We start from the raw sequence: 23,286 nt of genomic DNA on the forward strand, positions 1-23,286 counted from the left end.
GCTGCTGTGAGTTTACACAGCACTCATGAAAATCTTGACTGCTTCGAAAACTAAATAACACACCTTTTCCAACTGCACAGATGAAGTGTGCATTGGCAGAATCTGTGAGCTGTGCAATATGTAGCCAGCGTCTAGTGGGGCTATTTGTAAAGATAGAAGGTGGTTCATAACCAGAATCAATTCCAAGCAAAAAAGCGTCCAGCATTCTATGCATTGAAAACCTTCATGAAACTTCATTAATTTGAGACGTATCTCCCTACAAAGTAGGGCTGTGACATAACAGAAGAAAATTCAAAGGTAAATGATATTGCCTGTTTGGTACAACGTTTATGGTCCAGAGAGATTACCATTTAAGTGGTTGATGGCAATAAAGGGGGGAGAATCCCAAATTGTTGAGGTCTATCTGGATGCAAGGCCGAGATTTCACAGTGGAGTACAAAGCCAGAATGAATCATGGGAATGCAGATGGGCATTACCCTGGTTTTGCTGACTGGACTTCTCCAACAATAGAGTAAGGGTCTGGGTAGTCAGATCTGGTACAGCTATTAGGTTGGGAATGTCCCTGCATGGAATACAGACATGCTACCCTGCTCTTGATTGTCAGACTGCATGTATATCTGGTATCCTGACTTTTATTTCGGCCCTAGCAACATGCTAATCTAACATGTGCACAGGGGCCAAGGCCTGTCTTTGACTATGCAACCTTTTGTGACCTGGGGGGCACACTAAGCATGCCCTTTAAATTGATAGAGAACTACTGTCCCTGTCATGGGTATAGCACATAAAGCAGTGCTTGCAGCATACCATGATTTTGAGACTGATGATGTGACCAGACCTGTGTTATTAATAGTGTGGCCCACAGACCTATCATATGTAATGGTCCATTGTTATGTGCATTCCCAGAACCTTGCACTGGCATCCTCGGTTTATGTTGAGTGTGTGTGTATGAATAGTGTGCATGTAATTAATTGGGTTACTGGTTTAGTAGGGTGTGAGCCCTGGTCAAGCAGCATTCACAATCCTTGTCAGGGTAAGGCACAAGCAGACTCCAAATTAACCTGTGCTCAATCCCCTGGTAGCTTAGCTTAGAGGCAATGTATAAACTATTTGTGCAACACCCCAGACAGTAAAACATCACACAAATAAATCCCACACCAGGTTACAAAAATAGAGCAGAATTTACTAAGTAAAACAAAACCAAAATGACAAAAATCCAATCTGTAGTATGGCGGATATCAATAGTTAAAGAATACAGTGAAAAATAGCACCTAAACCTAAAGCGCCAACCGTGGCTATCTGGTCACACTGGACTGGGTCAAAGTCAAAAGTTCAGGCTGACTGCAGTAGAGCATAGGTCCCAGTCCCAGATTATTTCTACTTAAGTTTTACCTTCTCATGTTTTGTGCCAAGAGTCCTGTTTGCATTGGAGAGGGTCTCAGGGAGCAAGGAGACCATTAGCGGGCAGTTATTGGCGTGAAACAACGAGCACGCCGGGTTGTCGTGGACAGACAGGCTGGTGCTTCTCATTGGCGGTTCCTCGCGAGTGGTGGATGCTGCAGTGCAAAGAGACTGGCTGTCGGCAGTCCGTGCTGATATCCACTGCAAGCGGTGCAATATAGGTGCAAACAGGTCCATTCTCGGTCGCGAAGACCCCAAAAGCTTGAGTTGAGTGTGCTGAGCCATACCAAGAGTTCAGGACCTGAAGGGCACCACTTGGGATTCAGGAACTCACTGTAACTAGGTTCCAGAGATGTTTGGAATTCTTTTTTTTTTTTGTCCCTGAGGCTCAGATCAAGAGGGCAGCAGACTAGCCCTTGGAGTCACTCGGGGGTCCTCGGTTCAAGATGAAGTTGCAGGTCCAGTTGTTCTTCCCCCGACAAAGCACAGCAGGGCAGCAGTTCCTTTAGAGCAGCAGTCCAGCAGAGTGACAGTCCTTATAGCAGCACAGCAGCACTGCTTTCTGCCAGGGTATCCACAGATCCAAAAGTGTGATGGTGTCTGAGTATGTATACACAGTTGTGCCTTTGAAATGGAAGGAGCTTCTAGAGGCAAGCCTTTAAAGTGCATAAATGCCCTACCTTCCTAGTCCTGGCTCCAGACTAACTACAGGGGGTATGCAGCCCTTTGTGTGGCGGCAGGACACAGCCCATTCAAGTGTAAGTGGGGCAAGGCTCAGCTTCTCCCACCCATCCTGTCAGTGATGGCCCATCCAGTCACACCTAGGATCTCCATTGTGTATGGCTGTCTAGGAGGTATACAAAAAGCCCAACAGTTAGCTACACCCAGTCTTGTGAACCAGACACACAGGTGTAGGCACCAAATGCTAAGGCAATTAAATGCCAATGTTTCTAAAAGTGGCATCTTCAGAATTACAATTTAAAATCCGACTTCACCATAAGTTAGGATTTTAAATTGTGATTTCAAAGACGATAAACATAAAGAGGTTACCTGTTCCCATTTGGAAATTACACTTATGAAATGTAATACAGTAATTTAAACGTTACCCTATGGGAGAGCTAGGAAAATCAGTAGTGAAAAACAAATTTAAGAGTGTTTCACTACCTGGACATGTAAAATTTAGAGGTACAAGTCCTACTTTTTCAATATAGTATACCCTGCCCTCTGGACGAAGTTGTTAGTTTTTCACTGCTAGGACATGTAAAACTTAAAAGTACATGTCCAACATTTGAAATACACTGCACCTCGCTCTTGGGGCTGTCTAGGGCCTACCTTAGAGGTGATTTATATGCAGTGGTGGCTCCCCCATTGGGGCGTGGGGGTGTCGCCCCACTGCTTTCACGCAGTGCGAGAAGGCGAAACATAAATGGTAATAACTACCACCATTTATGTTTCTGCTTCTCGCACTGTGAGAAAGCAGAAGTGCTTGGTTGGGGGTGGGCGGTCCTGCTCGAGGGCAGGGGCCCTTGAGCAGGACCGCCCACTCGACCTTTTTCTCTATTTAGGCTGATAGAGAAAATGGCCAGGCTGCGGCGCTCTCCGCTGCTCCTCACCAATCACAACCCTGCCATTGCAGCATTGTGATTGACGGAGGGGAGGGAGGGAGGCTGCCTTTCCTTGATGAAAACGCTTCAGGAATTGGAAAACGCAGGACGGCGGGAGTCCGGACCCATCTAGAAGCTGAGGTGGTGCAGGACGGTAAGTTTTATTTGATATATATTTTTTAATTAAACCCCTCCCGCCTCCCTCGCGATGACCCCATTTCCACCCCCCTACCCGCCCGTCATGCCGGCCGCGACTGGTCTTAAATGTGTTTCTATCTGTGCACAAGAATTGTTTTGTGTTTCGGGGTTAACTTCTTTAGCTGCACCGTAATTTGGCACTGATTACTTTTGAGAAGTGATGTTTGTAAATCAGTACCGAGATAGGTTTTCCCCCAAGTGAGACACTTTCCACTGCGTATTTAGTACCAGAGAAGGTGCTTCATTAAAGCAGAACGGATTTGCATGCTGCATCGGTAACTATGCAGATCTGGGGCCCGATGTAGGTCGCCAAATACCGGTCGGTAACGGCCAATTTCGGCCGTTACCGACCGGTATTTGGGATTGGACATGTAGGTGGCCTGAATTGTACCGATTCGGTAAATTTACCGATTCGGTAAAATACCGAATCGGTAAAGTTACCGAATCGGTAAATCAAGATGTAGGTGACACTTTAAACAGTGCCACAGGCCATTACCGATTCATAATTTACCACCAATTAATATTTGGTGGTAAATTATGAATTTCTGTGTACATGCACATCTGTGCCCTAAGGGCATGTATGTGTGTCACATGGCACACAAGCCAGAATCTGGGGTGCAACAGGGTGTCAAAGTGACACCCTGTTCCCATTGTAAATTCGGTAATTTTACCGAATCGGTATTTAACGATTCGGTAATTGCCATTGATTCCAATGGGCCTCAAGGCAATTACCGAATCTGTAAATACCGATTCGGTAATTACCGATTTTTACCGATTCGGTAATTGAATCGGTAAAAATACCTAAATCCCGATTGCCAGTTCTTAAATACCGAATCGGTATGATTTGGTATTTAAGAATCGGTAATCTGGGATTACCTACATCGGGCCCCTGGTCTCTTCCCGCCGAACAAAGCCCCGGGCTGTTTATAGTTCACGAGAAATCTTATAAACCAACCCCAACGATCGAAGCAGAAATGAAAGCCACAAGTATGCATATTGTGCTTTTTATATCAACATGCTCTTGCAGGCTTCGAATGAGCATGGTGGGAAGCTGTCTCGTGCAAGGGGGGCGGGCGAGGTTGGTGCCGCCGTGCAGTTTAACCAGCCGGTGATGTCTCTTTACAGGAGAATGCACCAAGACTTCGGGTTTTCAGACCCAGCTTGTGAACTTTCACTGTCTGTAGCTTTTCACCAGCCTAACTCTCACCTGTGAAAGCCTAGCCCTATCGCTGTCAAAGGGTGTCTCCCGCGACGCCTGTCTTTCATGCCTGCAAGGAAGGGTCTAGAGAGAAAGTTCCTTGTGGGGAGCAGCGCCGCAAAGTTCTACTCCGAATCCTTAACGCAAAACAGGTACAATATTTTCTGAAAATTTACTGCCACTGCTTTTGATATTACCCTGTGAATAGAAATCAATAGAAGCATGGCTACCCCTGGGAGAGAAATAAGCCTTCTTCGTTCAGAGAACCTGAGACATAAATGTGCTTTACAGCGTTTGCCCGTGAGTCCTGCCCTTGGGTATATAATGTCATGCACATGTTTCATAGCTGATGTGGGATTGTAACTGTGGACGGTTTTGTAGATGGCTTGAGGTTTGGGGATAAATGTAATTCAATACATTGTTATGCACTGTTATTATTAGAGACACGGTCAGAGGGTCGACTTTCCATTTAAAGCAAAATAAAAGGAACCCAGCATATATGATTAAGGGGCAAGCAGCTTAAATTATAATAGATGAGGGTCTAGTGTGTACTAAGAGAAGCTCGCAGCCAGCAGACCTGACACTCTACTGATGCCTATAACCTTGCAAAATCTCAGCAGAGCACACAGTTGGGCTTTCCGTACCTTAGATTGCAGGTTTGATTGTATGGAAATCTGAGGAAGCATTGTAAAATGAATCTCTGTACTTTGGGAGAATTATCTTTATCTGTGTAATTCACACAGTGTGCTAAAGTACAGCTCAATATTGTAAACAATTTGATCAAATAGACCCAAAAATAATTTTTCAAATGGTGCTCTCTAAGGGCCGGATCACAGAGCATTTTCCACTGGCGCTGCTTCACGTCTTTGGTGGTAAATTAAAGCAGCCCTTGTTGCAAACCGTATAATAAACATAGATTTCTAGAGATATTCATATGTGAAAAGAATATTTGTGCACTTAGGTTATGTGGTCGTCAGTCACCTTCCTGCTTTCTCAAATTTGCTTGAAAATGCACCATTTGCCCACTCTTTTTTCAAAATTTTCTCGGAGGGAAAACCCCCCAAAACACCCCGTAAGTGGTTAAGGCTCGCCCACTACACTTGCTATCTACAGTGCTGTACAGCAAGGGTTTTATGCCGCACCACTTTTAAATGTCATCAGCTGCCACTGCTAATATGTATTAAAAAGGACGGTTTGGGCCTGGCAAAAGGTTTACTTTGCCAGGTTGCAATGACGGTTTAAAAACTGCACGCATATTCTCTGCATTGGAAGTCCTGAGACATGTTTTAAAGGGTTACTTAAGTGGCTGGCACAATCAGTGCTGCAGTACCACTTGTTGCATTTAATTTACAGGCCCTGGGCACATGTAGTACACAAGCACTTTTGCACTGGTTAGCAGTGTTAAAGTGCACAGAGTCCTAAGGCCAACAAAAATAGTTTCAGTAAATAACAGGAGGTCTGAAGGCAAAATGTTTGGGGTTGACCCTGCAAAAAGGGCTAAGTCCAACAGTACATATAGCAAGTCTGAGCAAGCCAGAGAACTGATGCCAGGAGGATCCCTTTTGGATAACCCTGGTTGGCACATCACATGCTGGAGAATGATCAGCGTTTTCCCTACTCAGTTCAAGTGTATGGATTGTATTCTTGTGGCTTGAAGCTGCAGATCGAAACATTGAAGTGAGGAGGGCGGAGACAGGGTTACCTTTAGAAACTAGATGAGACCATCAGTTAACAATGGGAAGCTGCAGATCCAGAAATTGAAGTGAGGAGGGTGGAGACAGGGCTACCTTTAGAAACTGGATGAGACCATCAGTTAACAATAGGCTGCTTCTTAGTTCTTCCTGTTTACTGCCATTTTCTTGATGGCAAGGGAAAAGGGGCAGTTTCTGCTGTATTAGATGAGGAAGTGTCTAGATCAGGCCTGTTATTTTGTCTATAACGGATTACTTTTTTCAGAATGTCTGATAGCAGCCAGGTGCAGAAACCTCACATTTTATTGTGTCTGTGTTGTGAGTGCTGTAGTTTCGAGACAGCCCTAGTGCTACCTGCTGTGAAAGAATAAGTGTACACAGTGGCTGTGTCTGAGAAAGACACTTCAAAGGAGAATCACCCGTACTAGCTCTGAAGTTCGCAACTGTGGGTCTACATCCCCTGTTTTAGAAAATGTGCATAACAGAGTGAAACAAACCGTCCTACTTTGTTCTTCTTCTTAGTTCTTGAAAAACAAGTAAGGGAGTGCTCGAAAAATTACCCAAAGCACTGCTGTGCCCCCAGGGCTGGTGTCTGCCTTGCAGCCAGTCTCCCAGACATGAGGGGACATCATCCAAAGTCTGCACTATTTCTGGAGGAGCAGAGTTTCTGCCTAGTAGCTAGAAGTCTCCCTGTCTGCTTATAGATAAAAGGATCTGTCCGGCACTGAAGGAGGAGAGACAGTCCAGGAGGAGAAGCCCAGCAGGTCCCAGGGACTGAGAGACACCAAAAAAAGCAGATTGCTCGACAGCAAAGTCAGGAATGATCTCTGCTGCATAGGGTCTCCATGGTCTCTCACATGTGGTTCTTAGCAGGAACCGCTTCAAGCCTTTGTGAATGTTTCAGACCACTCAGGGCAGCAACTGTCTACATCAGCCCAATGAAGGCTGCAAATTCCTGCATTGGCCCAAATAGGACTGCAAGTACCATTCTGAATGGGATGGTCCATCTGGGCTGCAACTGCTATGGTGCAGGCACAAGCTCGCTCAGGGCTGCAAGTACTCTGGTGACTACACATGCCAAATTGGGGCTACACCTTCTGGGACTACAACTGCTGAGACTGTCTTCACTCTTCTGGGGCCTCCTTCTTTAGGAAGATAACAAAGCTAGTGTATCTTCTTGGGAAGATGGTGGTGTAGTGGGTAATGAGTTTAGTCTCTCATGCTCTCATGTTTCTCGTTAAATATGTTTTGTTGCACGTAGCACTATTGCAAAATGAATACTCGCATCCATTTGACACATGGGTATATTTTGTAATAATAATAGTATTTATTAAGCGCATGGCTACCTCAAGTGAGGTGTCCCAGCACTGGAAGTAGATCTCCTCACCCTGCCTATCGCTTTCAAATACTCGAGCATCCTGATCTAAAGAACCAAGTTTTAAGTTGTTTCCTGAAAAGATCTTCCGATTGCAACTGACGAACCAATAAGGGCAAGGTGTTACACAACTTTAGCCCCAGGTAGCTGCAAGATCTCTCACCCAAGTGCACTTTCTTTAATTTTAGAAGAGTCACCAGCAATGCCCCTGCAGATCTTAGATTCCTTGAAGGGACACGCGGTTTTACTAGCAACTGAAGGTATACCGGCCCTTTGTTAGCAAAAGCTTTGTGACAGTAGCACAACCCATTAAATGAAGATCTCGGATTAACTGGAAGCCAATGTAATTTCCTGAGTGCAACCCCAATAGAAGCACGCTTCAGCAAATTCAGAAGAAGGCGTGTCGCAGAGTACTGGACTCTCTGGAGTCTGTTGATCCATCCCTGAGTGACTCCCAGATACAGAACATTGCAATAATCTAACCTCGATATAATCAAGTCCTGGATAACTGGGTTTTTTTGCTGACTCTGGTAATAGGCACACGATTTTACTTAGCATCTTGAGCAGTCCAAAGCATTTTCCTGCCACTGCAGTGACTTGACTGTCAAAAGACATTTTACCATCAAACTAAATGCCAAGTTTCTTGACCTTAGGGCTAGGGAGGGGAGTGGAGCCTAACTCCAAGGCCACCATGCAGAGAACCAAATGTTTGCTTGGTTGCCTAAGGCCAAAACGTAGGTCTGAAATAGCGCAAAATACAGGCAGTTAGTTGTGAGGAAATCCTACCCCAAGTGCTCATTTATTGAACACGAGCAGCTCCCTGTTCAGGTTTTGTTGCATTTATCACTACTCCCTAGCACAAAATGCATTTTTGTTTCCATTCTATGCACAAGGGGGCATTTTTTTTACTAAATGCAGAATTACTCTTATCGCCTAATTCCACATAATGTTGCAGAATTCTGGGGTGATTACACTACACAGAATTACACAATTTACACCCACGCCTAGACAAAACCTCAGTCAACATGAGCATTGTGTCCTTCTGCAGTAAGGCATTTAAAGGGCAAAGATCTAAAATAGGAAAGGGCCTCCATCCTTCAGCAGAACAAGGAGGAAATTGCGCTGGTAAAAGGCTGTACCTATGTCTGAGGCTTGAACCCTCTCAATGGCCTCTTTACAAAGTACAACTCGCACCGCTTGCAGTAAGATTGAAAGGAGCTCTTGCGAGAGCTGCCTTGATGTGGGAGTCAAGCTAGCCTGGCTGATGAGGGGTGAAACCCCGAAACCGGTCCTAGGATGCTTAATTCCAGTCCTGGGAGGACCTGACCTGGCATTTTGGGCTGGGCTGTTCCCATAGGGAGCAGGGTCAAGACTGATTTGCATATGGCTGGGTTCAAAGAGGAGTGGCATGGGAACAAAACAATTATGGATGTAGGCCCAGATCTCTGTACTGGGGTGAATGTATGACAGTCTTCTGCTTTGTGTCCATCAATTGTTCTTTTTGCTGATGTGGGAGGAGGCTGCAGTGGATCAGAAGAATCGAAGGGCATAGCCTTACTGAATGGTCTCACCTGTTAGTTGTGATGGACTTCTACCCCGGGAGGAAGTATTAGATTCTGCCCCCCACAGGATGGGTATGTAATGACAAACTAAAGTGGGTTTGCAGCTGATTCCAAAGGGGAGAGGACTGTGAGGACAGTGTCCTTGCAGAGCTACATGGTATGTGCTCCATTCCCATCCATGCCCACAAAAGGACTGGGGTGACTGCTGTGAGGACAGAGGAGCCTGATGTGGCCTCTATGTCAGCCCCCATGAGTGGCCCTGGGAAGACTGAAACTGGTGGGAAAGCCATATGGCAAGGGTGAATAGGCCCCCAAACATCCAGTAGCCTGACTTTCTCTCAAATATTTAAAGACAAAGTCAACTTTCTGCCAAATAGGTGGGATCCATCAATAGGCATACCCATAAGGAATGCCTACACATCTCCCGAAAACTCCTTGGACCTCATCCTTGTATGACAATGGAGCACCACACTGGGGTCAACTGCTCACCTCAAGCAATCTCTAGTAACCAGGCCATCACAAATTATCTATTTGGCCTGATCATGACCATCCTGAATGGTTTGAGCCTGGGAGGCCCTAAATTCTACAGGACCAATGTCACAATGTTGCTGCCCATTTCCCAGACAGAGTGTGTGCACCAGGCTTGTAAGCAGGTTTCATTGACCAACTTCGAGGCTAGACTGACCTGGGAGAACATTTGTTTTCTGAATGCCTCAATCCTGTTTGATTCACTATCCTGGTGAGTTGTAGGGAATTAATTGAGGTTCACCTGAGCAATCAGACGCACTGGGATAGGATAATATGTCAGAAAATCTGGGGCCCTGGATGACGATGAAGTGTTTGGCCACCTTCCAGTTCACCGTTGAGCATGTCTTGGGCTGGGTGCCCATCAGAGTATCAACTGGGCTCTGTTGAATGAGAAAGGGCTCAGAGGAAGCAGGCACAGGCTGCAGAACATCTGTAAGGACCTTAGATTTAACCTTAACAGAAGGCAGTTGTAGGTCCAGGACCTCAGCAGCAGTTGAATTACTACATTATGCGACCACGTGATGACCAACTCTATCATAACCAGTGTGGGAGGTATGATTCCACCCCTCAGAAGCACGCTTTGTGAGGTCCCTGGTGTTCCTGGTACCAGGCTTCTAGTCCCAGACAACACAAAAAGCTTGCTGCTGACTAGAGACACATTCCTCCCCTCCTGGTACTGAGCCAAGCTCGAGCAGGGGAAGGAATAACAATAGGCATCCTGTCACAGGGAGGTGTGACCACCTCTTAGACAGGATTTAGTGTATTAGGGCTAGGTGGGTGTGCTTGCCAGCAACTGAAAGTTTGCTTGAGGGGCACATTTGGTGTCCCTGTGCATACTCCAGTTTAAACCAGTCCTGGGAGCCGTTGGCTCCAGCTCTGGCGTGAAACTGGACAAAGGACATGTGAGTAACCACCCCACTGTCCAGACCCTCCCCTGGGAGGGTCCCCTGAATCTTGCCAACATTCTTCCTTACCTGGATGTAGGACCTTAGATTCTATATGGACAAGATTCTGAACCAGAAACTACTGCACTTCGACCTTCTGGACACTCTGGACTTTGCTGGACTTCGTTTGGGCTCGACTTCGCCTCCCTCTCAGTCTGAAGCATCGTCTGTGCCCGTGCACCATACAGGATCCGTGTGGGACCTGTGGAGCATCAAGGACAACTAAAGATATCTCCCTTGGAGTGAAGGAGTCGCTCTCCTGCATTCACAGGCAGCGCAACACTGCTGTCTGGTCTACTGACCCTGAGCTCCTATGGAATCCGAAGTCTTCAGCAACACAAAAGGTGGGGTTCTACATCCCCCAACGTCTGAGCTGCCCTCGCACCAAGTTTGCGGTCAGAATCCCTCATGGGGGCTGCAAAACCCGAACCCATGTGCACTGCATACATTTGCCAGTGCATATGCTTGTTGGCGTTTCCTGAACAAGTGCATTGGGCTCCAAGTAGCCCCAACCTCTGGCACCATTTTCTACCAAGACCTTTGGCCTCCTTGCACCGAGTGCTCCATAGGTTGTTGTTTGGTGAAACTGCTTGAGGTCCTCTCGCTACTCCTGTGCCTCCGGCCTGTGAGCCCACTTGAGGGTCAACTTTGCTTTTTTTGGGCTCCCGTGGTTTCTCCGGGCCTGCTCTGACTTCCCTTGCTGTGGTGAGTCTCTTGGACCTTGCTGGTCTGAGCTGTACACATCTTTGACCTTCAGCTTGGGTACTCTTCAACAAAGAATTCACCTTTGGGTTCCAACTGACACGTTTCTTCCTTCTAGCAGCGGCTCTTCTTCGAAGTCCTCCATTGAGTTCGACGGCGGGTTCCGACGCCAATTCAGACCTATGCACCCGGCTTCCCTGGGATAGGTAACTTGTGTACCTCAGCATCCACGGGTAGGGTTGCTCTCCAACCTCCTATCTTCCACGGGGTTTCTTTAAAGTCCACTGGGAAGGGTCCTTAAACTCTAAAACTTCAACCGCGACTTTCCCATAGAATTGTACAGAGCACGCTATCGTGTTCCCACACTGCACCCATCCTCAGTGGAGTCCCTACTTACTCACCGTGGGTGGTTCTTTGGGGTCCCAGCGAGTCTACATCCTCTCGACACTGTCTTGACTCGAGCTGTGGTTCTTACACCACTTTTTTAGTATATGGTCTGGTCCCCCCTGGGGCCCACTGTGTATTAGGGCTACTTACTGTTATTTCTGTGCTTAAGTATTGTGTGCTTTGTGATTATCTCCTTGTAGGAGCTACTGTGTCATACTAGATAGTGTTATATTAATAAATACATATTTTTATAACTACTATGTAGTTCTCCTTTCATTTAACCAATACTATAAGGTTGCATTCTGGTAAAACAAGTTACTTAACATTCCTTGAAGACTGTTCTCCACAGCTACTATTCAGACAGCTTTCTAGCGTTACATTTGACCTCTTAAATCACCATAAGGGTTGTTTGGACTGGTGCAAGGTGCCCTCTTTAATTAGTGGACAGCATATACCAGGACAACTTCTCACACCATATTTGCTGCAAAGTGAATAAAAGCTACGTATATGTGATGAAGAACATATTCTAAACTTGCTCTAAAGGTCACTTGACAATACGTACAGATTAAGTTATAAAGAGATAAATGTCAAGGCTTTGTTTGCTAATAGAGAGTATTAGATGAACCTCGGTAGGCCCTTCTGCTAAGTATTGCCAGGGCGTATCAGGAAGCAGATAGTAAAATGAAGCAAGTTAGAAGAAAAAATGTTTTGTTCACATTTGAGTTAAAAAGACTCAAGCATTTTCTCTCTATACCAAACTCTCAATACATCCATTAGTATTTTCAACAACAGTGTGCAAAGCCAATAATGCTAGCGTACAAGGACTTCAAAAACAGACCCATTCAAATCTGCAAACTATGGAATGCCTTACCCAAGAAAATATGAACAATCAACAACCATCTATAATTAAGAAAAGCAATTCAAACTTGGCTGTTTCCCCAAACGTGACTCGCCTTCCTGAACATTATTACAATCTCAAATTCAGATTGGATCTGGAAACTCAAAAGCAGTTTTCTTACACACAAGTAGGTGGTGTCGTGCTGCTCCACACCAACAGTTCTTTTCTTTCTGCGCCTTCAGACGCAGATCCGGAGTTTATTTCTCTCATCTTTGATGATTATTTTTCTCCTAGATTTCCATTTTCTAGTCGGTAAGGGACAGTTTGTCACCTCCCAAAACAACAGGGTTTAAATCTTGTATGGACCGTTGCCAAGAAATATATTTGACAGATCTCTACGAGGCATGTCTGTGGTGCCTGGGGTTATTGCATGACTCCTGGGCCTGCAAGAACTGTGCTCTGATGAACCTGAAACCCGTATGAGACAACAAGACAAAACTCTACATTGACAAGCATTGAAAAACTCCATGCTGTTACCGGTTGAAGTAAAAAAGAAGGTCATGCTCTTGCTCCCAACGTTATTCCATCACCAGTTCATAGTCTTCTGGTAATTCTAAAGAGAAGCACAAGAAATGGAAGTGGAAATCGGCCCCTTCCTGCAAATCCAGAGGGGGCACAAGGCCACCAACATGCCTCGTGCATGACACCCTCAACATAGTTCTTGCTCTCGGTCCTGAACTTCTGAGGACTGATAGTGAGTTTGGTGCAGAGGCAATCTCAATTTCCAGGTATAATGGCGTTGTTGCAGAAAATAAAGGCATTTAGTGAGGCCATGCGTACATTTGGCAGACTCTTTGCCCTCCCGTGGTGTGCCTTCGAGCTCTAAGGATTTGCAGAGTTCTCATGTGAGAATCCTGCCCGCAGGTTTGCCTCTGTGCCATCTATGTCCCTTATGCTCACATCAGGTATTGCACCGGCTTTAGTGCCCACATTGGTTTTGGCACCACTCCCTGTGTGGTTCATTTCTCATTGACACAGGTATTGACTGTGGGTGCAACCTATGACCAATCCTTCAGACTCCAAAATTCTAGGGTTGATTATGAGTAAGGAGATAACATCACTTCTTAATATGATGAGGGAAATTAGTATGCTGAACTAGAGGATGCCAGTGGTCTGGAAACAATAGGAGTGCCTCTCCCCCTGCTCCTGTCACTGAGGTATGTGCTACTTTTGCGATGGTCATGAGGTGGGCTACAGATGTCCTTGACCTGTAGCTCCCTACAGTGGACACCAAAACTAACCTCTTGACTTAAGTTCTTCAGCCTGGGCAGCCATCTACTAAATCTATATGACTATTTAATGAGGCTTTAACAGATACCCTGATAGCACTTGCACAAAGCCATGTTCTGAATCTCCGGTTAATCGAAAAGTAGCTCTTTGCCACAGACTGGTACCGGGCGAGCCAGACTTTTTTACGCAACACCCTCAGCATGAGAGTCTGGTGGTCCAGTCGTCTCCTCTAGCAAAGTCAACCCTAACACCTTTTCCATCACTCCTCCTGACCATGAGTCTAAGCACATAGAGACTTTTGCAAGTGCACGGTTTCATTGGATAGCCTTGCTTTGTGCTCAGTTAAAGCTAGCTGCATTCTAGGAAGCTGCTGTGATACCTTATGGAATACAGGTGGTCAAAATCTGCTGGCAGTTTCAGAGGATCTATGAGATTCTTTAGCCCAAATCATTAGTACTTCCAGCAAAACTTGCTATACGCTCTAGCCGCCATACAACTGACTGTTTGGGATGCACAATGGACATAAGTGGGATGCTTTGGAGGCTACAGGCTTCTCTTCGCTGGTGATGTCCAGGCATTTTTGATGGACAAGGTGAGTTGTGTAAGTGGTCATTATTTCTGGAGGCAATAATCAACCTTTACTCAGACACGTGGGTCCAAATAAGAAAAGGAGACGGGTGCAGCATAACAAGTAAGATCCAAACGAAAAATGGACTAAAACAGGGGTGAGTGTTGGCCCCTTGTCTATTCAACATCTACACCACCGACCTCGAGAAACACCTTCAACAAGCTCGAACTGACACCCCAAAATAGGGCAAAACACCAATCACCAGCTTTCAATATGCGGACAATATAATTTTTCTATCACAAACACCGATAGGCCTGCAGCGAACAATGACCCAACTAGGAGCTTTTACCATCACAGCTCAACTAACAATAAACCTTAAGAAAACCAAGGTCCTGTGCTTCTCTAAACATCACAAAAAAGGGGAAAAAGGTAAATTCATCTGGAATCTAGATGACAAACCAATATCCCAGGTGGAGTCTGGGGTTTCAACTCGATCACAACCTCAACTTTAAACAACAGCTGGACCAAGGTAAAATGAAAGCAAAACAACTTCTCCACGCCTTTAAAATTCTAGAGAGGAAACTAAAAGGCTGTTCAACCAGGCACCTGCTGAAGGTAATCACAACAAAATTCATACCAACAATATCGTATGGGTCGAAAATCATGTACACAAAAGACGCTGCCGCCTTAAACCAAGCCCAGTCGAGTTTCTTCAAGAGTCTGTCTTTAATTCCCCGGCACATCTCTCAGGCACAAATTCGACTGGAATACGGGCTTAAAAAACAGAAACTAGCCAGACAAGGGGCGGTCGTCAAATATTACTGGCGGATGAAGCAAGCAGAAGATAACACTTTAGCCCACTCTTGTTGGGAAGAAATCGAAAAGCAAGCGAGGCTAAATAATTCCATTGCCACAGTTCTAAAAGAATCACTCGCAGAGCTACACCTGGAAGAGGCATGGTACACAATTAACTACTATGCAGGGTTTAAAAATGCAGTGAATAGTGCAACTAAATGAATCTCACTGTTAATGGACAAAACTTCATTTTCCAAGAAAAATCATGCTTGGGCAGTGATTCAATCCTATCAGAAGCTGAATGATTTTTTACGAAATCAAATAAAAGTATTATTGACTGACTGACTGGTCATTATTTGGGGGTTTCTGTCCCTACTGTAGTTTCCTCAGTAGTTATGCCTTTTTTGTGGCTACACTAGGGTTTTCAGTACCACCAACTCCAGACCCTGCTGCCAGCACACCAATCTGCATAGCCACATCATGGCAAAGTCCACGGCACCCAGAAACACATTTTGAGAATCATGGATATCTTGTCTGTAGTCTCCTAACCCTTTAGCAATCATTATCTCAAAACCCCTTGATTGTGTCCTTATTCATATGCACTTCCTGCTTGTCCAACAGCCCAGATGGCACATGTGAGCTCTGCAGTGGGATCTGAAGTCCAGTGAGCACAGCAACAGGGGAAAGTCTCCGATCGCATCTGGGTTTCTGAGGAGACTGCAAAAGATCTGCAATGGTGTCTACTAGATTGCGATTGGTCCAGTGGTAAACACCTCTTCTTATATCACCTAGAGCTGACAGTGGTGGGGGGATGCATCACTGCTGTGCGCGGGAAGCCATCTGGAAAAGGTGGAGATCATAGGCTTCTGGTTTCTGGCCATAACCCAGCTCCAAATCAATTTGTTGGAGTTGCGGGCGATTTACCTGGTGTTAAAGGCCTTCTACCATCCATCAAGGAGAGACTATTATGGGTACTCACAGATGACCATGCAGTTTTACAACTAGCAGTGTGGAGTGGGGTCTTGTGTCCTGGGCTATGAGGTGCCTCTGGAAATGGCTGACTCACTAGAGCATTTCTCTGGGCATGAATACCTGGCAGGTTATCTGAATACCAGGCAAACAAACTCAGTCACTCACGTCTAGCTTACAACAAATGGCAGGTGGCACATGGCATTTTCCAGCAATGGGGAGAAACCTGGCTTGATTTCCTTTTAATATACACACAATGCCTCTTAAAGGACTAACTTAAGAGTAAATTTTCTTTTATCGGAATGTAGTAAAAATATCCGCTACTCACCATTCAATACAATAAATAGTAACATGACAATATAATTTATAGAGTACAAAATAATTGTTGAAGCAGGTGTACTTCTTAGTTCAATAACAAAAAGTTACAATTTATTTAATACACAATTCATTAAAATCATGAAGAATGGGTCAAACAAATCACACTATCCTGCTGTCAGATAAGGATCACCAAAATATAGTTGTACTCGCAAGAGTGATTAGGGACAGATCGGGGACCACCCAATTGTTTAGTCTTCCTTGTTTTTCCAGTAGGTTTTCCTTAAGGAGGAGCTTGTGATTCCTGATTGTTAGCAATTGTGGTGGTCAAACCCATCAACGTTTCAGTTTGCACTGCATTTCGTGAGAAGACGGGAACAGGAAAGCGCCATACCTACTACAAAAACTAACTTTGAAACTTTTCCTACGTCAGATGCAAGCTGTCTGGTACAGCACCCATGCAAAGTGGGAAAAGCTAGAACAGATGAAAGCATTTCTCCTTTTTATGCTTGCTTGAATGTGACATTATTTCTTGGTGCATATCCTGTCTATTATTGTTAGTAGATTGAGTATTATGTCAGAAAACATGGGTTGTTGGATGGGAACGCTACATGTACCACCCATGGAATACCCCCGATGCTGAGAAACGGAAAGCAGTGCTTTACGTTACTTAGAGGAAACTTTCTAGCATAATACATTGGAAAGTACGGCCCAGGTTAACTAACATTAGTTGCATAAAGCAAAGTAAGAATAATGGAAAGGCTTCAATAAAATGTACAAAGCCACGCAAAGTACGATAGACACCGCGTTGAGTAACTTTGTAAAGAAATGTAAAGCCACACAGCGGTTCGCACTGCGTTGCAATACATTTCATAGTGGTAGGTGTTCCATGGGTGGAATACTGTGCATTCTCCCATGTAATCTGATGCAATCCCAGGTTTGCTAAAGGCAGTATACCTAGGATTGCGCCAGAAACCTTCACCTACTACAGAGGCGTAACCTGAAGAAAAATCTTTACTTCTCCCTGTTACTTCCTCTTTCTTTGTGTGATGCTTTCTGCATCACCCATAGAAAGAGGAGATTGCCTCTGAGCATTGTTTTTGTGCAGAAAGGTATCCTTCCCTGCACAAAAATAATCCTGCCTGTAACGCAGATACAATTGTGTCATTGTGCAAGGGTGCGTGTGTTGGCACTGGGCACCACACAGTGCCCCAGCAGTAAAGAAAAGCAGAAATGTGCCATATATTGGTAGAAGTGGCGCATTTCTGCTCCTTCCGTTACATGCAACGCTGCGGAGTAACTTTACTTGATGTCCTGTGTAGCATGAAACAATAGTAAATAGGCACCTAAATAAAATAAAAGTGCGCTGGTTTGTGTCACGAAATGTTTGTAATTCTGGGCCTTTGTATTTTAACGTTTAGGAAAAGTATAGTGAAACTTAACATTCTAGTTTACATATTACCTGTGTTCATGCCTGGGTACTGGGATGCCCATTCTAGTTTTTTTTATTATTATTATTATTATTATTTGGAGTTTTATATAGCGCGTGGTTACCCTCGGGCATCCCAGCGCTTGTCCAAGGCTCCGGAGGCTAATAATAGAAAGAAAAACATTAAGCCGGGAACAGGTGGGTCTTGAGTAGTTTCCGGAACCGCATAGTACAGGTCTCAGAACGTAGATTCAAAGGAAGCGCATTCCACAAATTGGCCGCGTTCACTGAGAATCTTCTGCCACCCATCCGGGCTCTTTTCACTCTGACAGTTTGCAACAGATATTTATGATCCGAGCGCAAGGCTCTGGTAGCCTTATAGGGGAGCACCATACTCCCCAAAATGGGAGGTCCCTTCCCCTGAAGGATTTTGTGAGCCGTACAGAGGGATTTAAATGTTACCCTCTCCCGCACAGGAAGCCAGTGCAGTGCTCTTAATGCTGGTTTAGCTAACTGCCTCCTAGGGATGTTCATCAGCAGCCTTGCTGCTGCGTTTTGCACCTGCTGGAGTTTATTGAGCGTTGCTTCCGGGGCGCCCAAAAAAATCGCATTACTATAATCCAGCCTCGATACAATTAGTCCCTGGATGAGTAATTTCCTGGAAACCGGTGGAAGAAGAGGCAGGACCTTACGGGCTGACCGGAGAAGGCCGAAACAGACTCCTGCGTTTTTTTTGGCATGAGTCTTGATCGATAAGTCCTGTTCCAGCCACACCCCCAAGCTCTTGATCTCCTTTTTGGGGCTTGGGGGATCGCCAAGACAACTAGGCCAGCTGCTTGGCGGCAAGGAGAGCACCGAATGGCCCAACAGCATCATCTCTGTTTTGGAGCCATTCAGTTTTAATGCTGAGTTGCACATCCATGTGTGCACCTTGGACAAGCATGAGTAAAGTAGGTCAGGTTGATTCACCAGCTGGGAAAGAGCCACCACCAGCTGGGTGTCGTCAGCATAACTGATAGTTTTAATACCGAATGGCGCCACCACACCCTCCAGCGGGGCCATATCGACATTAAACAATGTAGGGCTCAAGGAGGAGCCCTGAGGCACACCACACTGGAGGGGGATTGATGCTGACTGTTCACTACCTTCCCAGACTTGATAAGTCCGGTCGCTCAGGAAAGACACGAGCCACTTCAGGGCCATCCCTGTAATGCCTACATCTGACAGCCGCTGGAGCAGCACCTGATGGTTCACGGTGTCAAAAGCCGCGCTGAGGTCCAGGAGGATCACTGCCACCGATCCTCCTGAATCCAAAATGCTCCTGGCTTCTTCCAAGACTGCCAGAAGGGCGGTGTCAGTGCCCTGGCCTGGCCTGAATCCCGTTTGGGAGTCCTGCAACAAGCCATTAGACTCCAGGAAATATGACAGTCGACGGTTCACCAGTCTCTCCGCGATCTTACCGAGCCTGGGAAGCAAGGAAATCGGCCTGAAATTTGCTAGGTCAGTTGATCCAGACCAGGCTTTTTCAGGAGGGTCTTTAGGTCCATGATGATTATAATCAGCTGTATTTTTACCAACCTCTGTTCTAGCTTCTATAATTGTAATGCTGTGTTCTAATAGCCAGAGATATTCTATGGCCATGACCGTATGTTTACACATTTATTCGTGAATTAGGGTCATTGTTATAGACTAATACGCACCTAAGGGCACGTTTCGGGTCGCAGGGGACACATCCCTCTGTGTATGTGGCTTTTGTATGCACTGTCCGATAGGAGGAAAGCCTTTGAATGTTTGTTTGAAGCTGAGAGAGTTTGATTGAGCACAGGCAACAATTCCAAATCATCCATGCTCCTGCACCGCGAGGCAAATCCCTTCCAACATGGGGCGCCACTTTCAAAATTCAGCCATTTTAAAAAAGCAGTGCACAGCTGTGTCTGGCTCAGCACTTTGGAAAACTTAACATTGCAAATGTCATCACTTTGTGCACGTGTTAAAATTAAATTGGTTCGAGCCCAAACTGGATTCACGTTTATGCACACTGGTGCTTAGGGCATAATACTGAAACTGCCTGCTGCGGTCCAGCATATTGACAACGACGTTATGAATCTGTTCTACGTGGAGCCTTGGAGTTCATGAATCATCTTTTAATCTTACAACAGTTTGCCTTAATTAACTATTGTTGCTCTTTGAATGCGTTAGCCTTAAAATTAACTATTTTTGCTGTTTGAATGCGTATACAAAACCGATAGATCTGCAACATTATTTAGAGCTAAGTTTAGGCATCAAAACTCTCTGATACAAGCCTAGGAGTTTGAGATAACCAGTCGGTTATGAGCAGCAATTTCTAGCCAGCTAAAATAAATTTTAGGCTTTCGAACTTCCTTATGTTGAGAAGTGTTGCTCACTTTCTTTCCTGTGAGATTGCTTTGCGACAGAGGCCTTCATTGCAAGTGGTCAGTTCAAATCCCTGGTATTTTCCCGCCTTCAAATTAGCGAAAGGGAAAGGCCAGGTAATTATGGATGTGGGCAAATAATGGCGGTTACTTTTTTGGAGGAAATATCATGTAGGAATTTGCATTTCAATACTTATTACCAAATATTTCCCTCCTGGAGTTTCAGCCAGATATTTGGGATGCTTTCAGCATCAAAAATCTTTGTGAAGATGTAAAACCGATGGGCCGGGTCACGCCTATTACCAGGCACTTAGCAATTTACATATGAAACAAATTAAAAAAGGTATATATTAACACATTAATAATGGCACATACATCACCCATTTCTTGTCTCATTTGCTCAAATTCTTGCTTTTCCAGTTCCATTCTTTGTTTGCGTTCTTCTTCTGTCCGTCTTTTTTCTTCTTCCATTTTTTGTTTCAGTAACTCCTCAAAATGTATTTCCAGTTTACCAGGTGCAAGGGAGTCTTGAGAAACTGTTCTGCTCAGCTCTTGCTCTTCATCGTCAATCACCTGTTGAAAAAGTGCTCTTTAGTTTTTGTGATTTGGTTGTCTAGCCACATGTTTGCGGGTCGATTTTTAAATGCACCATTTCGTTTATTTTACCATCAAATACATTAGCAAAAGAAAGTGAAATTAACAAGCTTACTGCTTTAAAATATAAAATATTTTCTAAGGAAAACAACGTAAATTTTATTTTATGAAAGTTATTCTGATATTATCTAAAACATGTTTTTCCTACATTAGCACCAAATAGTCAGAATTTTGTAAACTATTATTAGAATACGCAAACAGATAACCTCAACAAGAACCTGCCACACAGATTCCCAATGCCTTCCGAATAGCACTGTAACAAGAATTAGCTCTTGGAAATGAGCCACCTAATCACTATTTTGCCCAGTGGAAAAAAGCATTGGACCTTGTAATTAGCTGTAGGTTGTTTGTATCATTCAGTTACAATAGACAGCTATGTTTTAAATGTAGTGCATCCATGAACGTCTATTCATCAAAATGACAGGGGTAACTGAAGGAATATCACTTACCATTTGACCTAAATGGCATCACAGGACGTGACATCATATGCCCTTTGACCCTGAATCTTCCCAAAAGGTGGTATCAAATGACCTTAACTCTGACAAATTCACAATAATTGGCATTGCTAAAATTCCACAATAACTGCATGATTAATATAACACAACACAGATATCTATTTGAGATACCACCTATATATTTATTAGTGCTTAACAGCATACTTGAAATGTTTGGGGAACATTGCTCTTTTTCTTTCTTTTACGTGAAAAATGTGTGTATATTTGAAGAAAGTTCTATAGTGGTACAAAACACAGTGCACCAAACTGTCATGATTTAATTGTTTGCCTATCTTATACCTCAATGAGAAATGTATTGATAAATTATACGGAGAGGCAAAAGAGTGTTTTAAAAACTTGTAGCTCTGTACATCTATAATAAATTATATGGACCACACAAATTGAATATGACCTATGTCATCAGCTTAAATTATTTCATATTGTTTTAATTTATGTTTTTTGTGAAGCACTAACACTTGTGTGAAGAGGTGAAGGTTTAAGTAAAGCACATCATTTTTCATATATTCATATTAATGAAACATAGCAACAATTTGTTTATTTTTTTAACTTTATAGATTTGCCAGTTTATAAAAAGAGAAAATGTGACATTGAATGCATGTTGGATTTAGCCCTTTCTGCAGGGTCAGCCCCAAACGTTTTGCCTTACTCCTCCTGTGTTTTTTGCTGAACTCATTTGTGCTGGCCATAGGACTCTCTGCCCTTTACCATTGCTCGCCAGTGCTAAAGTGCTTGTGCTCTCTCCTCTAAACATGGTAACATTGACTTATACCCAGTTGGCATATTTAATTTACTTATAAGTCCTTAGTAAAGTGGCAATACATGTGCCCAGGGCATGTAAATTAAATGCAACTAGTGGGCCTGCAGCACTGATTATGCCACCCACTTAAGTAGCCCTTTAAACAGGTCTCAGGCCTGCACATGCAAAGCCTGTGTGTACAGTTTTCAACTGCCATTTTGACCTTACAAAAGAAACTTATTGTCAGTCCCAAACCTTCCTTTTCAATACATACAAGACACCACTAGGGTAGGCCTGGACAGTCCAGAGGGCAGGGTATAATATACTAAAAATGTAGGACATGTACCTCTCAGTAGGACATGTCCTGGTAGTGAAAAACACTTGAATTTGTTTTTCACTTCTGCAAGGCCTATCTCTCCCATAGGATAACACTGGAATTGTCTTATTACATTTTATAAGTGTAATTTTCAAATAGGAAGGGATAACCAGTTCTTGTTTGATCCCTCAGGAATTCTAATTTAAAGTCCTAACTAATAGTGAAGTCAGATTTAAAATTGCAATTCTGAAAATGCCACGTTTATAAAGTTGCCATTTTCTTGCCTTAGCCATTTAGTGCCTGTAGCCTGTCTCTGGTCTCATGGCTGGGTGTAACTGACAGTTAAACATTGTGAATTCCTCCCAGACAGTCACACCATAGTGGGATTAGGTGTGCCTGCCTAGGCCATCTGCTGGCAGGATGGGGCGGATCTTAGCACAGCCCCACTTAAAACTGAATAGCCTGTTCTCTGCCTTCAAACAAAGGGCCTAACAACATCACATTGTTACTGCAGCCAACTTGGAGCCAGGGTATCTGAGGTAGGAAATTCCATGGACTTCAAAGACACTGTCTAGAAGTTTCTCCCACCTTCCAGCACCCGGGTACCAGGATATAAAAAGGGCCCCTCAGACACCAACTCTTCAGCACCCTTCTGGACCTGTGGATACTCTGCCAGGAAGAAAGAGTGCTGTGCAGCTGAAAGACTGCCACTCTGCTGGACTGCACTCTTCTGGACTCATGCTTTGCTGTGCTGACCTGCTGCCCTCTTGCTTGGGTGAGAAGTACTGGACCTGCGTCTCTTGAACCAGGAACCCAGATTGACTCTAAGGACTAGTTGTCTGGCCTTCTGATCTGACGCCTTAAGGGCATTTCAAGTAACC

The 23,286-nt window shown here is 44.5% G+C and overlaps 1 protein-coding gene across 7 annotated transcripts in view; it reads right to left on the minus strand.

Moving 5' to 3' along the window:
• Positions 1–23,286, minus strand: part of NEXN (nexilin F-actin binding protein) — a 382,609-nt gene that overhangs the window by 53,370 nt on the left and 305,953 nt on the right. For all 7 annotated transcript variants that reach the window (XM_078645115.1, XM_078645157.1, XM_078645108.1 and 4 more), the window contains one exon: positions 20,560–20,757. In XM_078645115.1, the coding sequence (XP_078501241.1) occupies positions 20,560–20,757 (198 nt within the window). The remainder of the gene's footprint in view (positions 1–20,559; positions 20,758–23,286) is intronic.

The sequence above is a fragment of the Lissotriton helveticus genome, chromosome 1_1, assembly GCF_964261635.1.
Source record: "Lissotriton helveticus chromosome 1_1, aLisHel1.1, whole genome shotgun sequence".
Taxonomy (NCBI): Eukaryota; Metazoa; Chordata; class Amphibia; order Caudata; family Salamandridae; genus Lissotriton; species Lissotriton helveticus.